This window comes from Parasteatoda tepidariorum, chromosome 5, assembly GCF_982258835.1.
Source record: "Parasteatoda tepidariorum strain Cologne lab strain chromosome 5, Ptep-v5.0, whole genome shotgun sequence".
Lineage (NCBI taxonomy): Eukaryota > Metazoa > Arthropoda > Arachnida > Araneae > Theridiidae > Parasteatoda > Parasteatoda tepidariorum.
In genome coordinates this window covers 38,615,260-38,637,300 of record NC_141759.1, presented here as the reverse complement: position 1 = coordinate 38,637,300, position 22,041 = coordinate 38,615,260, and the positions used below count along the sequence as shown (strand labels likewise).

At 30.4% G+C, this 22,041-nt stretch overlaps 1 protein-coding gene across 6 annotated transcripts in view; it reads left to right on the top strand.

Moving 5' to 3' along the window:
* LOC107451597 (hepatocyte nuclear factor 6-like) overlaps positions 1-22,041 on the top strand; it is a 268,387-nt gene that overhangs the window by 132,849 nt on the left and 113,497 nt on the right. For 4 of the 6 annotated variants that reach the window (XM_071185203.2, XM_071185199.2, XM_071185202.2 and 1 more), the window contains one exon: positions 9,931-9,960. The exons of the other annotated variants lie outside the window; for them this stretch is intronic. In XM_071185203.2, the coding sequence (XP_071041304.1) occupies positions 9,931-9,960 (30 nt within the window). The remainder of the gene's footprint in view (positions 1-9,930; positions 9,961-22,041) is intronic. 6 annotated transcript variants of the gene reach the window in all.

Below are 22,041 nucleotides of genomic sequence, written 5' to 3'. Positions count from 1 at the left end.
GTCTATGATTATTTGTTAGTGGCAAACGTTTAGTGAGACCTGAGTATGCCTCCACGACGGAAGAATAAGAAATTCAAGCAACTTACGGAGTTTGAACGAGGGAGGATAATCGGCCTTCGAGAAGGAGGATTTTCCTATAGCGCAATAGCAGCTCGTATGCAGCGGAACAGTTCCACAGTGATGCGAGTTTGGAAGCAGTGGACCGACGAGCACCGAACAACTCGAAAAACAGGCACTGGACGACAGAAGGTGACGTCAGAGCGCGATGATCGACACCTGCTCCGCATGGCGGTGAATGATCGCACAGCTTCCTCCAGGCAGCTGGCAGCACATTGGTCTACTGCTACAGGTGTACAATTGTCGGCTTCGTCAATTCGTCGTCGTCTGCTGCGCCGTGGATTGCGTGCAAGGGTGCCATTATACAGGATTCCCCTCACGGCGGATCATCGACGGCTGCGTCGGCAGTGGGCTCTTGAGCACAGAGACTGGCGAGCTGATTGGCACCAAGTTGTCTTTTCAGATGAATCACGCTTCAATTTGTGGACCCATGATGGCCGTGTTCGTGTTAGACGTTATGCCGGTCAACGCTGCCTTCCTGAGTGTATTATTGAACGACATAGTGGTCGAACACCCGGAGTTATGGTCTGGGGTGCGATTTCGTATCATGGACGATCCAATTTGATACGAATTGAGGGTAATCTCAATAGCAACAGATACGTCCGTGAAGTGCTACAGCCCGAAGTCGTTCCTTTCCTTCAAGGCATCCCTGGAGCTATCTTTCAGCAGGATAATGCACGCCCACATGTTGCGCGGACTGTTAGAGACTTCTGTTCAGCACAACGCATGCAACTTCTTCCTTGGCCTGCTTATTCGCCGGATATGTCGCCTATTGAGCACGTGTGGGATATGGTTGGTCGGCGTCTCACTCGTGATCCGCGTCCTGCAGTTTCCAAAGACGAACTTTGGTTGCGCATACAAGCGACATGGAATTCTCTTCCTCAAGCAGATATTCAACATCTGTTTGACTCCATGCCACGTCGTATAGCAGCACTTATTGCAGCGCGTGGTGGCTGCACCAAATACTGATTTCGGACGCTTAATTTGTTTGTTTTGTTTTGAAAATTTCATCATTTATTTGTATCAGTACAAGTCGTTTCTGCATTAAATTTCATTTGATTCTGATGATTCTTTCATGGTGTTGCATTTTCTACAAACAGCAGTTTATTTTTTCAATTACTATGCAATTCCCAAATTTTCTGAAAAAAACACTTTTTTCTTAATAGCTACTGCGTATTGATTCTGTGATTAGAAAAATAGTTTCTTTTTATTGACCATTTAACTAAAAAATATTATTTTCCTCAACCTAAAAGTAACCTTTTTCATTTCATCGATTTTAGCTTTCTAAATTATATAGTTTTGGTACACTTAAAGTGTTCATAGTCTTAAATCAAAAATAAAGGAATAAAAAAAATTGAATAAACACACATAAGCCACTTTTTCAAAATAAGCATAAATATTGTTCTAAAAAATAATATAAATTTTATTCGACTAAAGGCGAACAGTACTAATCAAAATAAATAATAAATAAAAATGAAACTAATGATTGAAAACAGACATTTCTTAAGCGAAATCATTTTTTCATGTAATGGTGATACAAATTTCACTGCTTTGAAGGAACACTTGCAGTGAAACAGATTTACAGATTGATAATAAAGAAATTGATGGAGTAAAATACGAATTAATTACGAGAAGTCACTTTTTCAGGTAATAGTGATACAAATTTCACTGCTTTGAAGGAACACTTGCAGTGAAACAGATTTACAGATTGATAATAAAGAATTTGATGGAGGAAAATACGAATTAATTACGAGAAGTCACTTTTTCAGGTAATAGTGATACAAATTTCACTGCTTTGAAGGAACACTTGCAGTGAAACAGATTTGCAGATTGATAATAAAGAAATTGATAGAGAAAAATACGAATTAAATACGAGAAGTCACTTTTTCAGGTAATAGTGATACGCATTTCACTGCTTTTAAGGAACAGATTTATGGATTGGTACAGATTGGAAACAGATTTATAGATTGATAGTTTTAAAAAAGTGATGGAGGAAAATACCAAGTCACTTTTTCAGGTAATAGTGATACAAAATTCACTGCTTTTAAGGAATTGCAGTGAAACAGATTTATAGATTGATAATACAAAATTGATGGAGGAAAATACGAATTAATTATGATAACTCACTTTTTCAGATAATAGTGATACAAATTTCACTGCTTTTAAGGAACACTTGCAGTGAAACAGATTTATAGATCGCATTATTAAATTGCAAAAAAACTACTGCTTGTGGGGAGGTTTGATATCAGAAATCGAATTTTAAGTATCTGACGTTTTGAAATTTAATTTTTTAGGAGCTGTTCAACTGATTTGTTCAAATTTTATACTTTGCCTTGCAAAATTATATTCCTTAAAATGATGCAAAAATTGTATGCCTTGCAATTCGCACTTTTTTTGACCATTTTAAGTAAATAATAAAAAAATAATAAATATTCACTAAAAATTATTCTTTGTATGAAGTTATCTTTGGATAAACAATTTTTTTAACTGCGAGCAATTTTTTTTCCAATTCGCTTAAACAATTCTTGAGATATAGCGAAGTACTCAAAAAGAAAAATTAACATTAAGGGGTCCAAACTTCCGAGCGCTTTCCTTACAAAACTACTGGGACCATATTTCACAGATTGTGGATATCACATATATTTTGGGGTCTGAAATCTGATTCTGTCGAAAAAAAAGGTATGTTTATTCAGAGAAAGTACATTTTTGTGTCTGACTTCGTAACTTAAAATATCGTCTGTCCAAATTAATTAGCATATTTCAGGTCATCCTCTCGAGCCATTAAGAATGAGTCCTAGAATTTGAAGATCCAATCTTTAGATCAAACCATTCGCTTGGTCATTTTTTCGTTCGTTATAATAACGTTTCACCGAAAATTCTGGTTTTCAAAATTACAGTTCTTATAACCTCCAATTTCCTAAATATACAAACCTGAAAAGCAACTTTGACCAAATAAATTCTTATTATAATATGCTTTAAAATATTACAATAAAATTACCAAATAGTGTTCTGAAGAACTAATATTCCTTTTACCATTTATTTGGTAATTTATGTCTTTTTCTAATGAAATAGTAATAATATATTTGCATTTCTCTGATTTATTAAAAATGTTGGTTTATTTAAATGGTTAATAGGACTTAGGTGGCAGTTAATTGTGTCTTTTCCAAATATATTTTTATTAATTATAACAAAGGGAAAGGGACATGAATGATTGCTTTAAATGTTAAATCAAAGCTTTTTAAAGATACCAAACTAAAATATATCAAACCATGGTATCTGTTTTATCATTTTTTTCGGAGATAGAGGAATTTATTTATTTATTTATGTACATAAGTAGGTTTCTTTGTAAATACAAAGCAAAGCTTGAAAACGATTTTCAATTTGAGAAACAGATAGGACAGAATAGAGAAAGATAACAAAAATACACATCCCATGTTACAGCGGGATTCGATCGTACTCCATCTACGCTTCAGATCGGTTAGTGGAACAGCAATATCACCCTAAAATTTATTGCAAGTAAAGCAATCCTACCAAATTTGATTCTCGTTTGTTAAGTGGTATTGTTCTTTCTACAAACACTCTAAAGCGTTAAATTAGCGGGTTCAATATCTTTACGCTGTCTTTCTTACTTATGTGCAATTTGCTCTCCAATTTAGAAAGAGGCAAGGCATTGTTTGAATTAAGCACATGTAACTAAACCAAATTAATTTATTTATTAAACATCCAGAGTTACGATATTTTAAATAACTTATGGTAGAAAGGCAAGACGGTTTGGCCAGGGCACCTGTGAAATGAATAATTAAAATAAAATACTATTTTAAGTATTTATTTATTTATTTATTGTTACCCATACATATTCAGGCTTGTGTGCACATTACAAAGTACGATTTATTATAAGTCATTGTCAAGTTGAATAAAAAATAGCACGAGTTATGGATGAACATTGCAAAGAAGCAGGTATTGTAGTGTGGAGGTGGTAGGTTCAAATACCATCATAACCATGGATATATCTTTGTGATATTCCTCTCTTTCTTGTGATATCTGTTCTTCGACTTGAAAAGAGTTTGTAAGGAGCACAAAAGTTTCCATATGTATGTGTAACAATAAATAAATAAATAGATGCATCCCGGGATTCAGTAAGATTCGAACTCATTATTTTCTCACTTTCTATCTAGTATGTTGGAACAGCTTGATGTGTAATATTTAGGCTAGTGTTCAGTTTTGTACAAAAGCACCAGCAAAAGCACCATTCCATTTTCATAAAACCCCAACCACTTCTGAAAAGCTCCTAAAAGAAGCTACTTCCTGCCTTTCTTTTTTTTCGCTCTGAAATTGGTAGAGTAATAATTTTATGGCTTAAAATGAACTTATTGCTTTAGTGTTTACAACTAGCAACATTCAAAAATGCATAATTATTTTTGTCGTTTACGGAGAACCCATAAAAACAGTTTCGTTTTCAGAAAAGGAGCACTTAAATCAGAATCTATCTATATGTACATGGGTTAATCAAGCTTAAAGAAAAAATTTTATCATGACATCATTTACCATTGATGCATCAAAAATACATTTGACCTTGATTGTTGATATATTCCGTCACATTCATGTAAACATCCTTCAATAAACTAACAGAAATTTCCCTTACTCTCCAATATAATATTTCGAAAAACTGGCATGAGAAATGTAAAAGGGGTTAAAGACCACTAAACGATAGACTGACCTACATTTTTACGAGTAAATGGACATCGAAACAGCACATTTCAATCTCGTCGAAACTCGAGTAACAAGTAACTCCATTAAGCTTTCAGTAATGTTAATCACTCCAAGAAGAAGCACCATCCATCATTTACCATTCCCACAAAACCAGCCCACGACTCCTTACCTGAAAAGCTCCCAAAGAAGCTACTTCCTGACTTTCCTTCCTTTTTTTTCCACTCCGGAACTTGATGTATAATACCTTGATGGCAAACATGGCCTTAATGCTGCTGCGTCCGCAACAAGCAACATTCGGAAATGCATAATTATTTTTGCCGTATACAGAGAACCCATATATGCAGCTCCGATTCCAGAAATAAAAAGAGAACGTAGAGCTGAATCTATATATATTTCTGTAGGTTAATCAATCTCGGAGAAGAAATTCAATCAGAGATCGATTGCATGCGCCGGCCGGCAATCACAGCACGAAGTATGACGGGGTTTGAGTGATTTATAACGCTCCTTTCGGCTTTCTGCCTTTTTCTCTACCGTTTTTCTTCTTCTTTCGATTTCTTTTCTTTCGTTTTCGGGGGGTCATGGGCAGTTTTATGGCCAAACTGAAAGCTATATTTCAAATTTCGAAAAAAAAATGTATAAATATATAGTTTGTGGTTTTTCTACTTACTGGAGGAATATGACAGCTGAAATATAAATTAACGAAAGGTTCAAAAAGTAAGCGAGTGTGGTTATTAGTTCCTGCATCATACGATATGATAATTCGATCTTTAATATTACTTTAAGATCGTATAGTTTGGTAATTTATACAAACAGTGGAAATTAAAAAAATTCTTTGACTATCAATGTGTAAATTTGTCGAATGAAATAAAACTGAGCCTTTAAGATAGAGAATTTACCTCCCTATGAGGTGAATCAGCTTCGAATCCCATCTGTGGCTGGTTGATACGAAGATTGCTACGAAGTCTGCTCCCGGTTCGAACCGACCACGATGCTAACTCAAATCCTTCTCTGTGGATTACGGATTAGAATTCCCTTGCCATTGCGTTAACCGTTGGAGGGTTTCGTAGTTTTTCTCTCCGTATAACGCAGATTCGGATTAGTTTAAAGAAAAAGTCCTTCGCGTAGGCGCCGAGCTTGATCCAGGAGCTTCCTCGTCTCCTGTGTTGGGTTCAAAATTACAAAGATACGAGATTTAACAGTGATAGTCGTAAACTCAGAGATGCAAACCGCTCCGGACACGCCAAAATAATTAAAAAAAACTGTAAATAACTACAAAGTAAATTTTGCAAATACTTGACTATTTTTGCTTGCTTTTTAAAAGGCATAGCATGATATAAGCACTATAAAGTGGCGAATTATATAAGCCTACGAATTATTTAGAAATAGTGGTGGATAAAAATCTACAAAATTGAATTTATTAAACCAAGAATCACAATTGATAAAGTACCACTTTAAAATATATATTTACTGTCCGGAGCAAGTTGGCATCGCTGTAAACTCGGAACTGGATTGTCTGTATAAAATGAAATGAAATAAAAAGACAGAAAAGCCGCTTAGAATCATTAGACGATATAAGTTTCAAATTGTTAATGCTAGAATAAAATCAAGATTGCTACCATTTGGAAAAAAATTTAAAAGAGGTGATAATGCTTCATGCATCTGTTCAGAGTTTTAAAAATTATTCTGTACATCATAATACAAAGCATTTTTGATACTTGGGAATTAGATAAAATATTTTCTTCTATTTTTTTTCCTACTAGTTATTAAATTTTTCCAGACTGTTGCCATCCTGAAAAGCAATTTATGCAAAATTTAAAAAGGATTTTGACGGTTTGTAATATGTTTGACGACTGTAACAAAATGATTCCTACAGTAAATAGAAAATAAAATTTTTTAAATCGTTAATCAGTGATCGAATGATATTACTTTATTTAAAACTAAAGAAGTATTTAACTGCTAACGTATAAGATTGGCAAAAACAACTAAACGCCTTCTGCATTGAATAGAAAATACAAACTTCGAATTGTTTTTTAGTACTCGAATAAAATGAACGCTTGCGAAACTTAAAAAAAAAAAGTTTTAGATATCAACGTAAAAATATGACGAGTTAAAAAGATCTGCTATCATGAATTGAAAATACAGAATTTCAAATTGCTAATGAGTAACTAAAACTAAAAAAGTGTTTAAAGCTAAAAAAGTGTTTTTTCTATCAACGTGAAATCAAGACGAATTAAAAATATCATATCCTATCATGAATTGAAAATGTATAATTTCAAATTGTTATTGAGTATTTTTCAAAACTAAAAAAGTGTTTTAACTATCAACGTGAAAATATGACGAATTAAAAAGATATTCTCTTATCCTGAATTGAAAATACAGAATTTCAAGTTGTTACTGAGCATTTTTTAAAACTAAAAAAGAAATTTAACTATCAATGTGAAAATATGCAGAATTAAAAAGAACTTTTCCTATCATGAATTAAAAATACAGAATTTTTAGTTGTTGATGAGTATTTTTCAAAACTAAAATAGTTTTAAACTATTTAAGTAAAAATACAATTAATTAAAATGAAAAGATCTTTTCTTCGGTGAATAGAAAATACCAAATTTTAAATTTAAAATGAGTACTCGAATAAAATAAATTTATTAAAAACTAAGAAAAGGTGTTTTGATTAATAACATACAAATATGATGACTAAAAAAAAGCATCACCTACATAAACAGAAAACAAAATTGTAAAAAAGAAATAAATTAGTTATTTAATATTATCAATTTCCTACATTTTATATTATATTATTTGCAATAAAAATTTGGTTTAAAAGCGACGTAATATTCAATTTTTTTAAAATTTTCCTTTTCTTTTTATGAAGGGGATAGATTTTTGAATATATTTTAATCACATTTAGAAGAATAAGCCACTTTGTTCCATCAAAATCTAATAATATTTACTGACTTATTATGTTATAACCCTAAGTATGATTTAATATTATAATTGAATTTTCACTTTTCTTAATATTATTGCATATTGTGTTATGTTTGACATGTTTTACAATGTTGCATTTATTATGTTCTTATATTGCATCTACTTATGCTTATGTTTTCATAGAAATTTAGAGTTTATATTTAATTTTGTATAATGATTGCAAGTAGTTATTATTTTGTATATTTCTTAGAATGTAGAATAGTTCGGTATTTCTCAAAAGTTATCGAAAATATTTAATATAACTCTTAATCAAAAAGTTGTATAAAACACTCCGAGAAAATTTAATGCACACTCATATAGTGTCATTAAACCTACACAAATTAAAAACAAACGAAAATAAACAATTCAAAAAATTAAAAATTTACTTTACTCAAAATATATTTTGACAAAATTCTTATTATCTTCTTCCGTTTTTCATTCTATCAAGCTAAAGGCTTAAGCAACCAATGTGATTTTTCTCAATAGTTGAATATTTAAAATTTATCTTTCACAAATTTATCTCGAAACATTTTATATATCGCAAAGATTTTTGTATATCTTTTATCAAAATACTATAAATCAAAATGCTATCAAAATCTGCTGAATCCCAAGTGAGAATGATTTTATAAAAACTCAAAACCGGCTTGATTGCCTGGGAAAACTCGGAGTTGTTAAATAGCCTTTACACTTCTACACATTTTCTATGGCAATCTATTAGGTTTTGACTTTTTCAGTCTCACCTTCTTCAATAATGTTTCATATTTATCCTTGGCTAATTTGCTACCTTCAATTTGTAGAATATTTTGATTTTTGACAGGAATTCTAAATATATATTTAGCGTGTTACGTAATTTTGTAAATCTATATATTTTAGAAAATTTATCCTTAGCCATACCCAAAATTTATTTATACATTAGATCTAACTGAAATCTTATTTTTAACTGTGCATTCTATCAGTTTCTTAACATTAATAATTTAGTTTAATACGTTTAGAATTTTCGGGAACATTTTTGGTTAAGTAAAATTTCTACAAAAAGTAAATTAAAACTAAAATTACTTAACAGAGCATTATTAAGTACTTAATTAATATAAACTCGTTTTAAAAATTTGAGTTTTTTCTAAACTGAATTAACAACTCCCCCTTAAGGATTTATTACATGCAAAATATAAATTACAGTCAAATAAAGGATTTATTTTGAAACAAACAAAAGCTTTATTAAATAAGTCAAGTAAACAATCATTCAATAAAAAATATTTTTATAAGTTTCATTGTTTTAAACTAAATAGTCGATTCCCTCTAAATGTTTAATTAGTGTAAAATATTAACTGCAATCAAATAAATGAATTATTTCGAAGCAATCCGAAAATAAAATATGCTAAATATTATTGTTAAGCATCCATTTAATAAAAAGTATTTTTAAGCTTTAGAATTTTTTTTGAATAAATAAGCAACTCCTCCTAAATACTTATTACGTATAAAATTTAAACTGCATTAAAAATAAATTCTTTTGACGGAAACAAGAAAATAAATGAGTGAAGTATTATTGTTAAGCATTCATTCAATAAAAAAAATTTTGAATTGTTTTAAACTAAAAAAAAGTCCCCTTAAATGCTATTAAATGTAAACTAAAATCAAATAAATGATATATTCTTAAAAAAACAGAAACATCATAAAATAAATCAATTATTGTTCTTAATCATTCATTTTATTTTTAAAAGTTTCATTTTTTTGAATAAAATTAAATACACAAATCACCTTAAATATTTTATTACGTCTAAAATATAAAATACAATCAAATAAATTAACTATTTTGAAACAAACAAATAAAATTATTCAATGATTTTTGCTAAGTATTCCTTTAACAACGACTATTTTTAAAAATTTTAAAATTGTTTTTAAACTAAATAAACAATTCCCCTTAAATGTTTCATTGTGTGTAAAATGTATACTATCATCAAATTATATTTTAAAACAAACAAAAAATTTATTAAATAAAGTGGTGCATCATATATTGATAAATAAAAAGGTAGTAACAATTTAATACTTCTTTTGAGAAATACTGATTTAGTAATTCAATTAGTTGTAATGTGTTTGACTTGAGAAAAAGACCCTTTTTTGACACCCTATTCCTGTTGTTTTCAGAGCGCGTCCACCCTCCAGTCCCAGGCTTTCGTGAGTAGAATTTTTTATTCTTTTATTCCATCCTGTCCTTATTCCATAATTTATGTTATGTAGTGATTTTTCTTTTCCATTGTTTACCTGTTTCCGTTCTTTTTTTTCTGCATGCAACTGTCATGTGATTTTGTACAATTGATTTCTTATTTGTTTTGTATTTTACGAACTGAATTTTAGAATTCCATTATTAATAATTAAATTTGCTTATATCTGTTTAACCAAACTTATAAATGTGTTTTTGTTGGAGCTACTGAACCTTTCATGTGTATGTGTCTCCTGTAGTTGCATGTGTGATATCCATGCATTAGTGATTGATTATCGATATCTGTGCGAAGCCATAGTTGAAACTATTTACCCATATAATACGAGAGCTGACATTTTTTAATAAATTATCTTTTGGGGAAAACTTTTTTATTTTGTAGAATAGATCAATGCTTTTTACTTTAATGAAGTATTTAAGTAAAGAAAATGCGAAATTTTGCATCATTTATTATCAGTTAAGTGCTTTAGAATAAATTTGTTTGTAAAATATGAAAAAAAAATTGCAAACAATAAAATAACAGATATAAACTTTTGAGGAGTGGCAATATTTCAAGTTTGCTTTTAAGTTATGAATACCATTATGTTAAATTAAATGCGTGTGCGGCAACTTAAACATGTAATTTAATTTGATAACTTCTGTGCTACTACAAATATATTATCGCAAATATATTAATAAAAAAACTAATAAAATATTTTTTTAGAAATGTTGTTTATAAAAAATGCTTTTTTGATAAGTCTTTCATCAGCTTTGAGCATGCGTTTTGAATAAAAAAGCATTAAATAAAATAAAACAGTAAAGACTATATAAATAAAGAAACAAAGGTGTTTATTAATGACCATCCTTAATACATTTCTTTAATCCTTATAAAAAGGAAATCAAAAGAATAAAGACATTAGGAGTCACAAATTATATATAAGAAAACGAAAACGTTGTTGAAATTTTTGATTTAGTAGTGAGAAAGTGCATTGAGAAACATCAAAATAAGTTTAATACCTAGTTAAAGAAGGGAAGTGATCTCCTTTCAACATCTCTCTATTTCCTCCGGTAAACAAGCAAGCTTTGCTACGTTCAGTCCCTCTTTTCTCAATAGTGATTCCTTAGATTTTAATGAAATTTTTCAAGTTTATATACTTGTTTTAGATATTTAATGTGTATATGTCGAAGGTTAATTAAAAACTCAATTCTATGCAAACGTTACCGTCATTCTTACGTGAGCCAGGATAATTTGAATCGTCTTCCATATTATAAACCTGGTATTTTTACGATGAATGCAAAACTATATTTCTGAAGACATATTAAGAAATATTCCGAAAATTACTCAATCGGACTGAATTGTCTTAAGCTTCTTGCAATTCTTCAATAAGGTTATTTTCAATAAGTCTTCATTACTCTGGTCTACTGAGTAAAATAAATCAGGCATATTGAGCGAGGAATTATAGATTTTTTAGTCAGCCTAAGGCTATGTCGGATAACTGTAATAAGCCTAAAAAGTGGCAGGATGATTAGAAAATATTGAAAACTTTTCGAAGTAACCTTCCGGTCACTATGAACTGAAGAGGGATATGTCAAAAGAGATTGATTTTTCAGTTAACTTTTCGTCGCATCCAATTTGACTTCTTTTTTAACAATAATAATAATAATAATAATAATAATATATATATATATATATATATATATATATATATATATATATATATATATATATATATATATATATATATATATATATATATATATATATATATATATATATATATATATATATATATATATATATATATATATATATATATATATATACATACATATATATATATACATACATATATATATATATATATATATATATATATATATATATATATATATATATATATATATATATATATATATATATATATATATATAAACGATTCAGTAGTGATTTTGGTAAAAATAGCAATAAAATGTAGTTTCATAGTATGTGAAAAAAATTGGTGTTGTAAATTTGGTGATTTCATCAGGAAAACTTAAGAGCATAGCATGGATTCCGTTAAATTTACTTTTCAGTTTTGCTTTTTTTCTAAATGTGGGGCTATAATTATAATTTTGAAAACCAGAATTTCCAGTAAACCATTTCTGTATGAGCGGAAAAATTACCAAATAAATGGTTTAAATACCGCATATTTTATTTTTTATTACCAGAATTAGGATTTTTTCCCCAGAGATCTTATCACTATACAGTAGGTAATAATACCAGCAGAATTTTTTCTTCGTGTAATGCTATTCTCTATCATTTCATAACGTAGAACTATTTTTACCAACGCCAAAATTTGACTACTTGATAGTTTATATGAAGTATTAAATTGCTTGTGCAGATCTCTCAGTTGTCATAATTTCATGAAAATTTATTTCAGAGATTATGTTTGCCTACTTAATCGAATTACAAAAAATAGGTGCGTTAATTCAGAAAAACAGTGAGTTTTTGTGTCAAAATAAACATAAACCGGTACTGTTAAAGTTAACTATAACACATAAGAGAATTCTTCGAGATATTACCACAAAACTTTACAGAATTAAAATCAGACTATTTGCTCAAAACTTTTCCTCGTCATTTATTTTGCTATCTGTACATGATTTTTCAAAAAAAATAATCTCCTCCAAATTAATTTGTTTATCTCATTTACTGCATTAACGTTATACAGTTTATTGCTTCATAAACTATATCCTGCTATATTTAACACCATTTGAGCCAATATCAAAAACAGATAATCGAAGACAAAATCATGCCTCTACAGGCAGCTTCAAATAATTATTTCCTTCTCAGAAATACGAAGATTGAAGGGATAAAACTTTCGCGTTGCACTACAACCAAACAAAAGAAAAAATTCGAATCATATTATCGCCGTTTCATTTCGCATTTTCAAAAGTTAAATTGAGCAAAGGAATCGGCAATTGCTGGGTCAAACAGTTTCCTTACAACCCCCTTACCCTGCTTCTGCACACATCTGGCCGGGTTACTTGTTTGCTATAGTTGAGACCCATGGCTGCTTTTAAGACCCGGGCATGTTCTTACACTTCCTTTTTGTATTTCATTGAAAATCGATATTTTGCTTATACGAAGTCATCGATTCTGAATGTAAGAGGAAAGGGTCGTTATGTGCTTCTATTTGCTGGCCCATGAGGGTCAAGTCTCTAACAAAAGTAAAAACTTAAAATAAAAATAAAAGAGAACAACAACTTTGAAAAAGAGGTTCTTCGAAGAATTTCGGAGGGAAAAATTTTTTTTTGCCTTTCGCCTTTTTTTTTTAATAAATTATTTCTGAGTCCACTATAAAATCGAGGTTAGAGTTTTATATGTTTATGAAATATATATTAGATGAAGCGAGTTGTAGAGTTTAGCTGTTTATACTCCCAACACCTTATGTTTGTAATAAAAGATAAATATTTTTCTTTTTTAAAAAGAAAAGAAATATTTAGGGAGCACTCTTGGTATTTTGTCATAAAAGTGCCTTTAAATTTTTTGATTATTATATTCAAGTTAATTTTAAACTTTTTTACAACAAAACGCGTAAAAAGATGAGAAATAAAAGAATTATATTAATTTATAGAAGCCATATTTTCGAATAAACTGTAGTTCTGGAAGCAGAATGGTTTGCATATTATAAGAAATATTATTATCAAATTTCCATATATATATAAATATATATATTGATAGTTCAAAATATAGAGAAAGCGTGGAACTAACACTATTGCATTGATATATTTTGATTTGGCTATATAGATACAATATTAGAAAGCACTCCTTTTTGCGGATATAATTGTGTGAGCTGATGAAGAGATTATATTTTCCCCCGGATTTTTATTTATATTTTTTAAATGCTATTTTATTTTATTTTAATAATTTTTCTTCATAGATTTTCAATATTCTGTAATTTTTTCCTCGTTTTCTCTAGATTTTGAACACACACACACACATATATACAAATGTATATATATATATATATATATATATATATATATATATATATATATATATATATATATATATATATATATATATATATATATATATATATATATATATATATATATATATATAAAGAGAGAGAGAGAGAGAGAGACATGCGGATTGTAATATTTGTGAATTTTGATCAAATTTAATCTGACTCTCACTAAATACAGTATTCGTAGGATCTTTAGAATTTGAATGCTTTTTTATAATTATTTATAATTATTTATAATAGCTTCCACAATGTGCACATTATTTAAAAGGATGCTTATTGGCATCAAACGCTGAATATTTTAAAAATTGATTTTATTGATAGAAATAACTCACAATTTTATTTAACTAAAAAACTAAACCTCTAACTAATCTTAGGGCAACTTTGTCATTGTTACAAATACTTTCTATTAAGCATCATTATGGGATATTTTATGATATATTATTGATATGATTATTGATATGATTATTGATAAGAAATTCAATGTCGTAGTCTAAACTGTTGTCTGTCATAAAAAGTTCTTCATTATTTTTATTTATTTAATTTTTTTTTAAAAAGGATACGAAACAACTACAAATTTTAACATGATTATATGTATGGTCTTTTTTCTACACTGTTAGAAATTACTCAGAAATTGAAAAAGTATTCCTGCTAACGTGAAAACATTATCAAAGCATACAACTGATATAACCTCAAATATCCCCAATAAACTTCAAAGCGATAGCATAAGTAGTTTCATGGAAAAGGTGCATCAAAAAAAGTCAATTTTAGCATTATTGATATATGTCCTACCGACTCACCTGAAAATTTTAAACTAGATTTATAGAACTTAGTTTCATTTTGATTTACTTATAGTTACTTTGAGTTTAAAAAAATACTAAAGTAGTTCAAATAATTTCAATTAATACAGCAAACTAATATAATTCTGTTCAATTTTGTTACAGCATTTTAATTTTTTAATACAAGTAATGTAACAAACAATTAGGTTAGTGATGACTGTGGTGAAAGAAATGGCGAATTGAACTTGATTTTTGTAAAAGTCATCCAGGTAAACACACCCTTAATACAGTAATTTAGAAAGCTTATTAGATCCTTGGAATTCGAGCTAATATGTAGATATTAGTAACATTTAGTAATAACGTTTTTAACACATCTATATAGGGTTTGAAGTAACTGAGCTTACTCTGAGCTTATTCGTCCCAACTGCGCATGCTTAGTTAATCCGGAACATGCGCACGTTTATCGGTGGTGCAACATATGTCTCATCTCTAATAGCATATCTCTTCTGCCAATTAGCTATTGAAAAGGAATAAGTAAATTTTGAAACTATGCCACAGACTATTAGATTTGTTTTTACAGTAACACTGTAAACAGTGTCAATTATACTGCAACAGTTATAATAAACAAACTGTCTCAACTAGGATATAGTTAAAATGGGCAAATAATAGAAAAAAAACAAGCTAACCAATACCAAAAACTGAAGTACTGTTACTGACTTTCCCCAATTATGCTGGTACCTTATTACATCTGCCATTTTTGGTCTCAGAATAATTTACTACTTTTTAATAAGCTAGTACATTCATTCATTATAAAATATCAAATAGTGTATTAAAGTTTTTTATATAGTATATGCATTCTTAGTCTTTTCCATATCCAAGTATAAAGTTATGATATATAAGTATATAAGTATAAATATATCTAAGGTTTCCATATCTAAGTTTCCATACTAAGTTTTCCATATCTAAGTTTTCCATATATTTTATAAAGTTATAAAGTATTTTGTATTAATAATTTTTTAAGAACTGGTGTACTGTTACTGACTGTGCCAGCTCATGTTGGTTCCTAATTTAATCTGCCATTTATTTTCTCAAAATAATTTACTATTTTTTTTACAAACCAATATGCATTAATTTATTATAAAATAGTAAATAGTTTTTCTAAAGTCTTCTATAATAATCAATAATTCAAACACTCAGAGTGCTCATAAAAACTTAAAACGCAAACAACATTTAAAATAAGATTATAATCCTTGCTCTAGAAGAGCATCCGTCTGAATAAATTATCACTGTAACCAAGTAAATCTAATGTACCCCCCAACTTCTCACTCTCACTGCTTTCAGAATAGCCGTGCAAATACACACTAACAGGATAAAAAAAAATTTTTTTTTTCCCTTCATCACTAGACATCTCCTATTTCTTTACGCATTTTTTCCCTTTTTTCCCATCCATGAGTACACAGGCTCTCATCCTCAGCATCCCTTTTTTTTTGCTCTTCAGCCTCTTTTTTTCCATCCTCCTCCGATCCGAGGGTGAAGGTACTCACTTAAAAGAAGAAAAGTTTCTCATTGCTGGACTGCCAATGCAAACATAGTAGGGTGGTCATTAAGCAATGGGGTGGGGGAGAAGCTGGGTAGAAAAATGTGGGTGGTGGGGGGTGTAGTTGGAAATACACTCAGTCATCTACAATTTCGTAAGAAGCGTGTCAGTAAGCGTCGACTGAATTATAGGTCTGTGATGATGAATGCTCGACGAGGCTGATTGCCGACTGCTGCATTCGTGGTACAATTACCTTCTGCTTCCCTTGACCCCCTATCTTAGGCAAATGGTTTTTTAATTAAAAGGATTCTCTATTTTTCTGTAAGAAGAGAGATTTCACCCTCTCGCTCCCTCCCATCTGCTATAGTTATTCAGAGACCCCCCTTTTAAAGCAAATAGCACGTTTTTGGAGTTTTAACCCTTTCTCACTCAAGCGGAATGAGTTTTGAGACATTTACTGGAAAAAGATGATGGCGGCACTTGTTTGTTTATTGTGCTTAAAATATGCCCTTCCAGGGAAAAAGTGTACTTGCAAATAAAATAAGTCATAAACATTGAGTACTTTAATGTATAGGGTTAGAGAATATTATGATAACCATTTACTAATAACAGAAACACTAGAAACTCAAAATAGATTCACGATCGGAAATTTATACAAAGCTATAAAGAAGGGCTTGAAAAAACTCAGAAATTTTACCCGTCCTCGAGGACGGCTTGTCCAACAATGTACCCGTCTTCCTATGAAACTAACCCGTAGCTTCTAAATAAATAAAAATATAATTTCTCTTATTTATTACAAACATTTATATAAATTGCACAATGAATTAGTAGTTCAACCCCTTTCAACCACTGGGCGGTGCGTGATCAGAGGAGTTGTTAATTCCTTCGTTGGAAGTCCAAATGCACATGCACAGAGCAACTATTCTTTTGTTTACCGATTACGTGAGCATGCGCTTTTGGTCTGATGAAGGAATTAGCGGGATTTCCAGATTAGAGGGTAATTTTAGAAAAGAGGCTCTAGATTCCTGTAAGATAACAAAAATTGAAAATGTATCACGAACATTAACGGGAAAATGGCCATTCACGCGGACGTCTGATTCGAGAAATTCGTTGTTCGCGGGCAATTTTTGACCGCCGAGTACGGGCGGTTTTTCGAGTCCTGCTTTAAAGTATATATGGGCAACGGCTGACCACAGGATGGACGTGACCCACCCCTCCGTTTGATCCGGCTTACAGAATATTTTAAAATTGCTCTCAAAAATATCGCCTGCTCTTGAGAAAGAAAAAAAGTGGTATTGTTCTGGCTAGATTTCAATATAAATCAACAAAACTAATATTTTAAACATAAATCAATTAAAAACCTGAATTCAAAATGATAACTGATAAACTTTTTTTTTCATCTTCGAAGAAATGTGACATAGAAAAGGTAAGCAAGCAAACCAAATTTTGACTAAAAATATGCATCAAGAAGACATATTTTAAGTCAAAATTTGGGGCTATTTGAAGCCACAACTGGGATGGTTTGCAAGAAACATGATTTGCGCATTTGGAAGCATTTGTAAATGCTGGAAGCTTTTTTCTATGATAAAAACTTATAAATAGAAGTAACGAAATAAGATTTCAGGTGAATATTTGATGTTTTTCTGACTCATCCAACTTAATCATAATAATTAGTAAGTTTATGCCGTGATATACACTACGATTATTACTTCATCACAACTACCAATTATCATAACTCACGACTTTATTAATATCCTAAACTTTACTTCGTTACTTTTTAATGAGTAAGCATACTTTACTTAGAACAACCCAAAGAGTTATAAAAAGATGTTATATTGTTGTTACGAGAAAGCGATTAAACAAATATCTTTGATTTCACAGAGAAAATTAAGTTTTTAAAACTGCAAAGGGCTCGCCTTATTGCTCTAAAATTTAGCAATCGCTGGACTTACAATATCTTATACTGGCAACGTCAAATGGCGAAGGTAGCGACCACTAACAAGATGATCTAATAAAATTTGAAAAAGGAGCAAATTACGAGATTTGGCAATCACTGGACGTACAATAGAAACGTCTAAGCTGGCGTCATTTCTCTAACTTGTCCACCAGAGAACCATCAATGATTGCAAGTTGCAACTAATTGGAATATGTTTTGGAAATAACGCAAACAACGACCATTAGAAATAACGCAAACAACTGGTTGCCATTAAAATCCACAAAATTACTACAAATAATTTATTTATTCCTCTCAAGTGATATAATTCTGCTTCTAGCTTGGGCATCTTTATACCTAATACTAGTACCCTTATGACGTCAAATGACCAAGAAAGCAATCATTAACAAGGTGATCAAATTAAATTTGAAAAAGCTGCAGATTACGTGAGATGGCAATCACTGGTCGTACAATAGAAATTTCTAAGTTGGTATCACTTCTGTTACCTGTCCATTGGAAATCCATCAATGATCAATCAGTTACAAGGAGCAACTAATAAGGAATACGTTTCTCTTGTAATTTGAACAAGAATCGCCCAATAGGAATAACGCAAACAACTGGCTTCCATTGAAAACCACAAAATTACCGCAGTTGATTGACTTATTCGTCACAAGTGATATAACTCAGCTTCTGGCTTGGACATCTTTATACCTTATACTAGTACCCTTATAACGTAAAATGACCAAGAAAGCAATCATTAACAAGGTGATCTAATTAAATTCGAAAAAATAGCAGATTACGTGAGATGGCAATCACTGGTCGTACAATAGAAATTTCTAAGTTGGTATCACTTCTGTTACCTGTCCATTGGAAATCCATCAATGATCAATCAGTTACAAGTAGCAACTAATAAGGAATACGTTTCTCTTGTAATTTGAATAAGAATCACCCAATAGGAATAACGCAAACAGCTGGCTTCCATTGAAAACCACAAAATTACCGCAGTTGATTGATTTATTCCTCACAAGTGATATAATTCAGCTTCTGGCTTGAGCATCTTTATACTTTGTACTAGTACCCTTATGGCGTCAAATGACCAAGAAAATACTGTATCAAGTTATTCTGACCATCAGTCAGTGTGGAGAAAGAGGGGGCACGTTATGCATAACAGTATGTTGATAAACGTAATCGGTGTGGCCCAGGCGTGCTAGTGTGGAAGGGCTTAATGCACAATGGAAGAATACCACTTCCCATCTTTGAGCGATTTCGCGCTACATACCTGTGGTATTACAGAGAGATTATTCTGAATCATGTCGTCTTCTTAGGGGTGTGGTAGGTCCAGAATTTCTGTTTATAAATGACAATGTGCGACTACACAAGAATCGGACATACTCGGAAGTGAAGATTTTGTCCATAAGTAATGGCCAGCGTACTCCCCGAATCTGATTCCTATCGAGCCTGCCTGTGATGATCTTGGCAGGCGTGCTCCACATAGAACACGAAATGAATTAGATAAATCACGTCTCTTCTAAGAAGATAATGAGTAATAATTTAATTTATAAAAAAGTATGTACACACTGTTAGAATTTTCATTCAAAAATTGCGGTAAAATAAACGGCAGCAGTCTGCTCATCCAATTAACAGTAAAGTTTACGGAAAAGAACATTTTTTCTTTATGGTTTTGAAACTCTTTGCAACTAGCATGGTTAAAAAATAGTGAATGCAAAACTACACGGTTTTTTAACCATATACAACTAGCATGGCCTAAAAACAATAAAAATATAAATTTAATTGTACATTGCAGAGAGTTTAACTGAGACTAGAACCCCCGTTCTGTCGGTCAAGAGATTGACAGATTAGCTCTCTTAGCTATAATATGCAGCTATCTGGAAGAATAGTGGCTTCATTAAAAGGGTCTAATTAGTGTGATAAAATTTTGGTTGTTTAATCGTATTAGATGAAAGCAGATAATAAACGGTTTTTGTCACTTATAACAGCTTGAATACCATTTTATTTTAAAGTTATTTTACTGTTTTGTTTGATTATGGTAAATTAACAATTAAATAAATTGTTATTTGACCTTTTTTTTCCTAGAATTTTCTCACAGGGCAAAAGGCATGGATATAAAAATGCATATTGAACTTAAATGATACAATGGATAATATTTTTAAAAAGTGGTAAATTAATGTACATATGTTTGTAAATTAAAAAAGTTAGTTAAGTTCGGGTGTACCACATTTTAGTTTTACTTAAGAATAAATTCGTTGATTTTTCGTTGTTACATTTGAAATATTAAATGATTAATAGGGTCATCGAAAAAGATTTCTGAGATTTTTAAACCTCATTTAAAATCAATTTTTAATCACGGGAATAATTTTATATAATTAATTAATTAGAATTAATTAATTGGAATTAATTAATTATAATTATTTTTTAATTAATTGGAATTATGTTAAAAGAATAACTAATAAAAGTCCACTAAAAAATTTAATCATAACTCCAACTGAAATTTCAACTCTAGAGATGCTCGAAAAATGCTGCTCTAGACTCTTGTAAAGTGTATAGAATAGCATGTCTCGTAATATATTGGAATTTTTATAAAAATATAATGTTTTTTTTAATATTTTATTACCAGATGTATGCTTGTTTATGTTTATTAACTATCGTTATTCTTTTCTTTTTTTTTGTTGTAATTCCGCCATTCTTTTTTGACGAATTCGGTCGGATCACGCTATTGGTCAAAAATACACCACTTGATGCGCGTTTGGAGATGATGTATGTGACTAACATTTGCTTGACTTCGGTGACAGATTTCATTTTCCCATTCAACAAGTTAAATTTTAAGTTTTTTTATATCTATTTAATAAATTCATTCTTAATTTTATTACAATCTCAAGATATATAACTGCATACATTTTCAAATGCGTTTATTAGTCTAGTATTTCAAATTAAGTGGGAAAAAAAAGGCTGTTCAATGGAAAACAGTTATGCAGGTAACCGAATTTAAGATAAAAGGATAAGAGAAATAGTAATTGTACTACTGGTCTTTAGTTTTCAAAAGCCATGATATATAATTAGTACAATTACTGCGACTGCAGACAGTATTTTATTCTATTTATGTTGCAAATGTTTGTAATAAATAAGGCATAAAATTAAACAAATATTTTCTAAAGTAATTAGAATTATACAAAAATAATAAAAGCACTATTTGCAATTCATTCTCTATTCGAATCAAAGTCATAGAAATTAAATTTAATACTGATATTACGTAAACTAAATAAGTCCAGAGCACATTAGAAAATTAGAAAGCGAAATCTGCTACCAAAGTCATGAAAAACGCCAAGGCACACAATTTCTCTTCTCACATGTAACGATGTCATTTTCGACTAATTGCGCGATCCGGTCTCTTAGAAATTTAATCATTTGGTTACTGTGGTGTTTCTTGCTTTGTTTTTCTTCTTTGTATATTTTCCAGTAGCAATTTGAAGTTTTCTGTTTCAAATCTTTTTTGCTTTTCTCATTCATGTCTGGCAAATTCAAAGAATGGGTGTCTATTTTAGAGCACTCAGAATAAGTCAACGTTTTCTCAATTCTTATTTTTTTTTTGAAGTTGGGGAAGCGTTAGCCCACCTAATATGGTGCCTCTGAAAGAGTGGCCAACAAATTTACCCTGCCGACGGAACTGTGTAGGGGTCAGGGAACTGGCATTGTATCAAGAAGGTTCTGGGTTCGAATCCCGGGCAGGGCATGGATATTCCTTCATTCTCTGTACTATCTGTCCTTACTGTGGGAGTAACATTGTC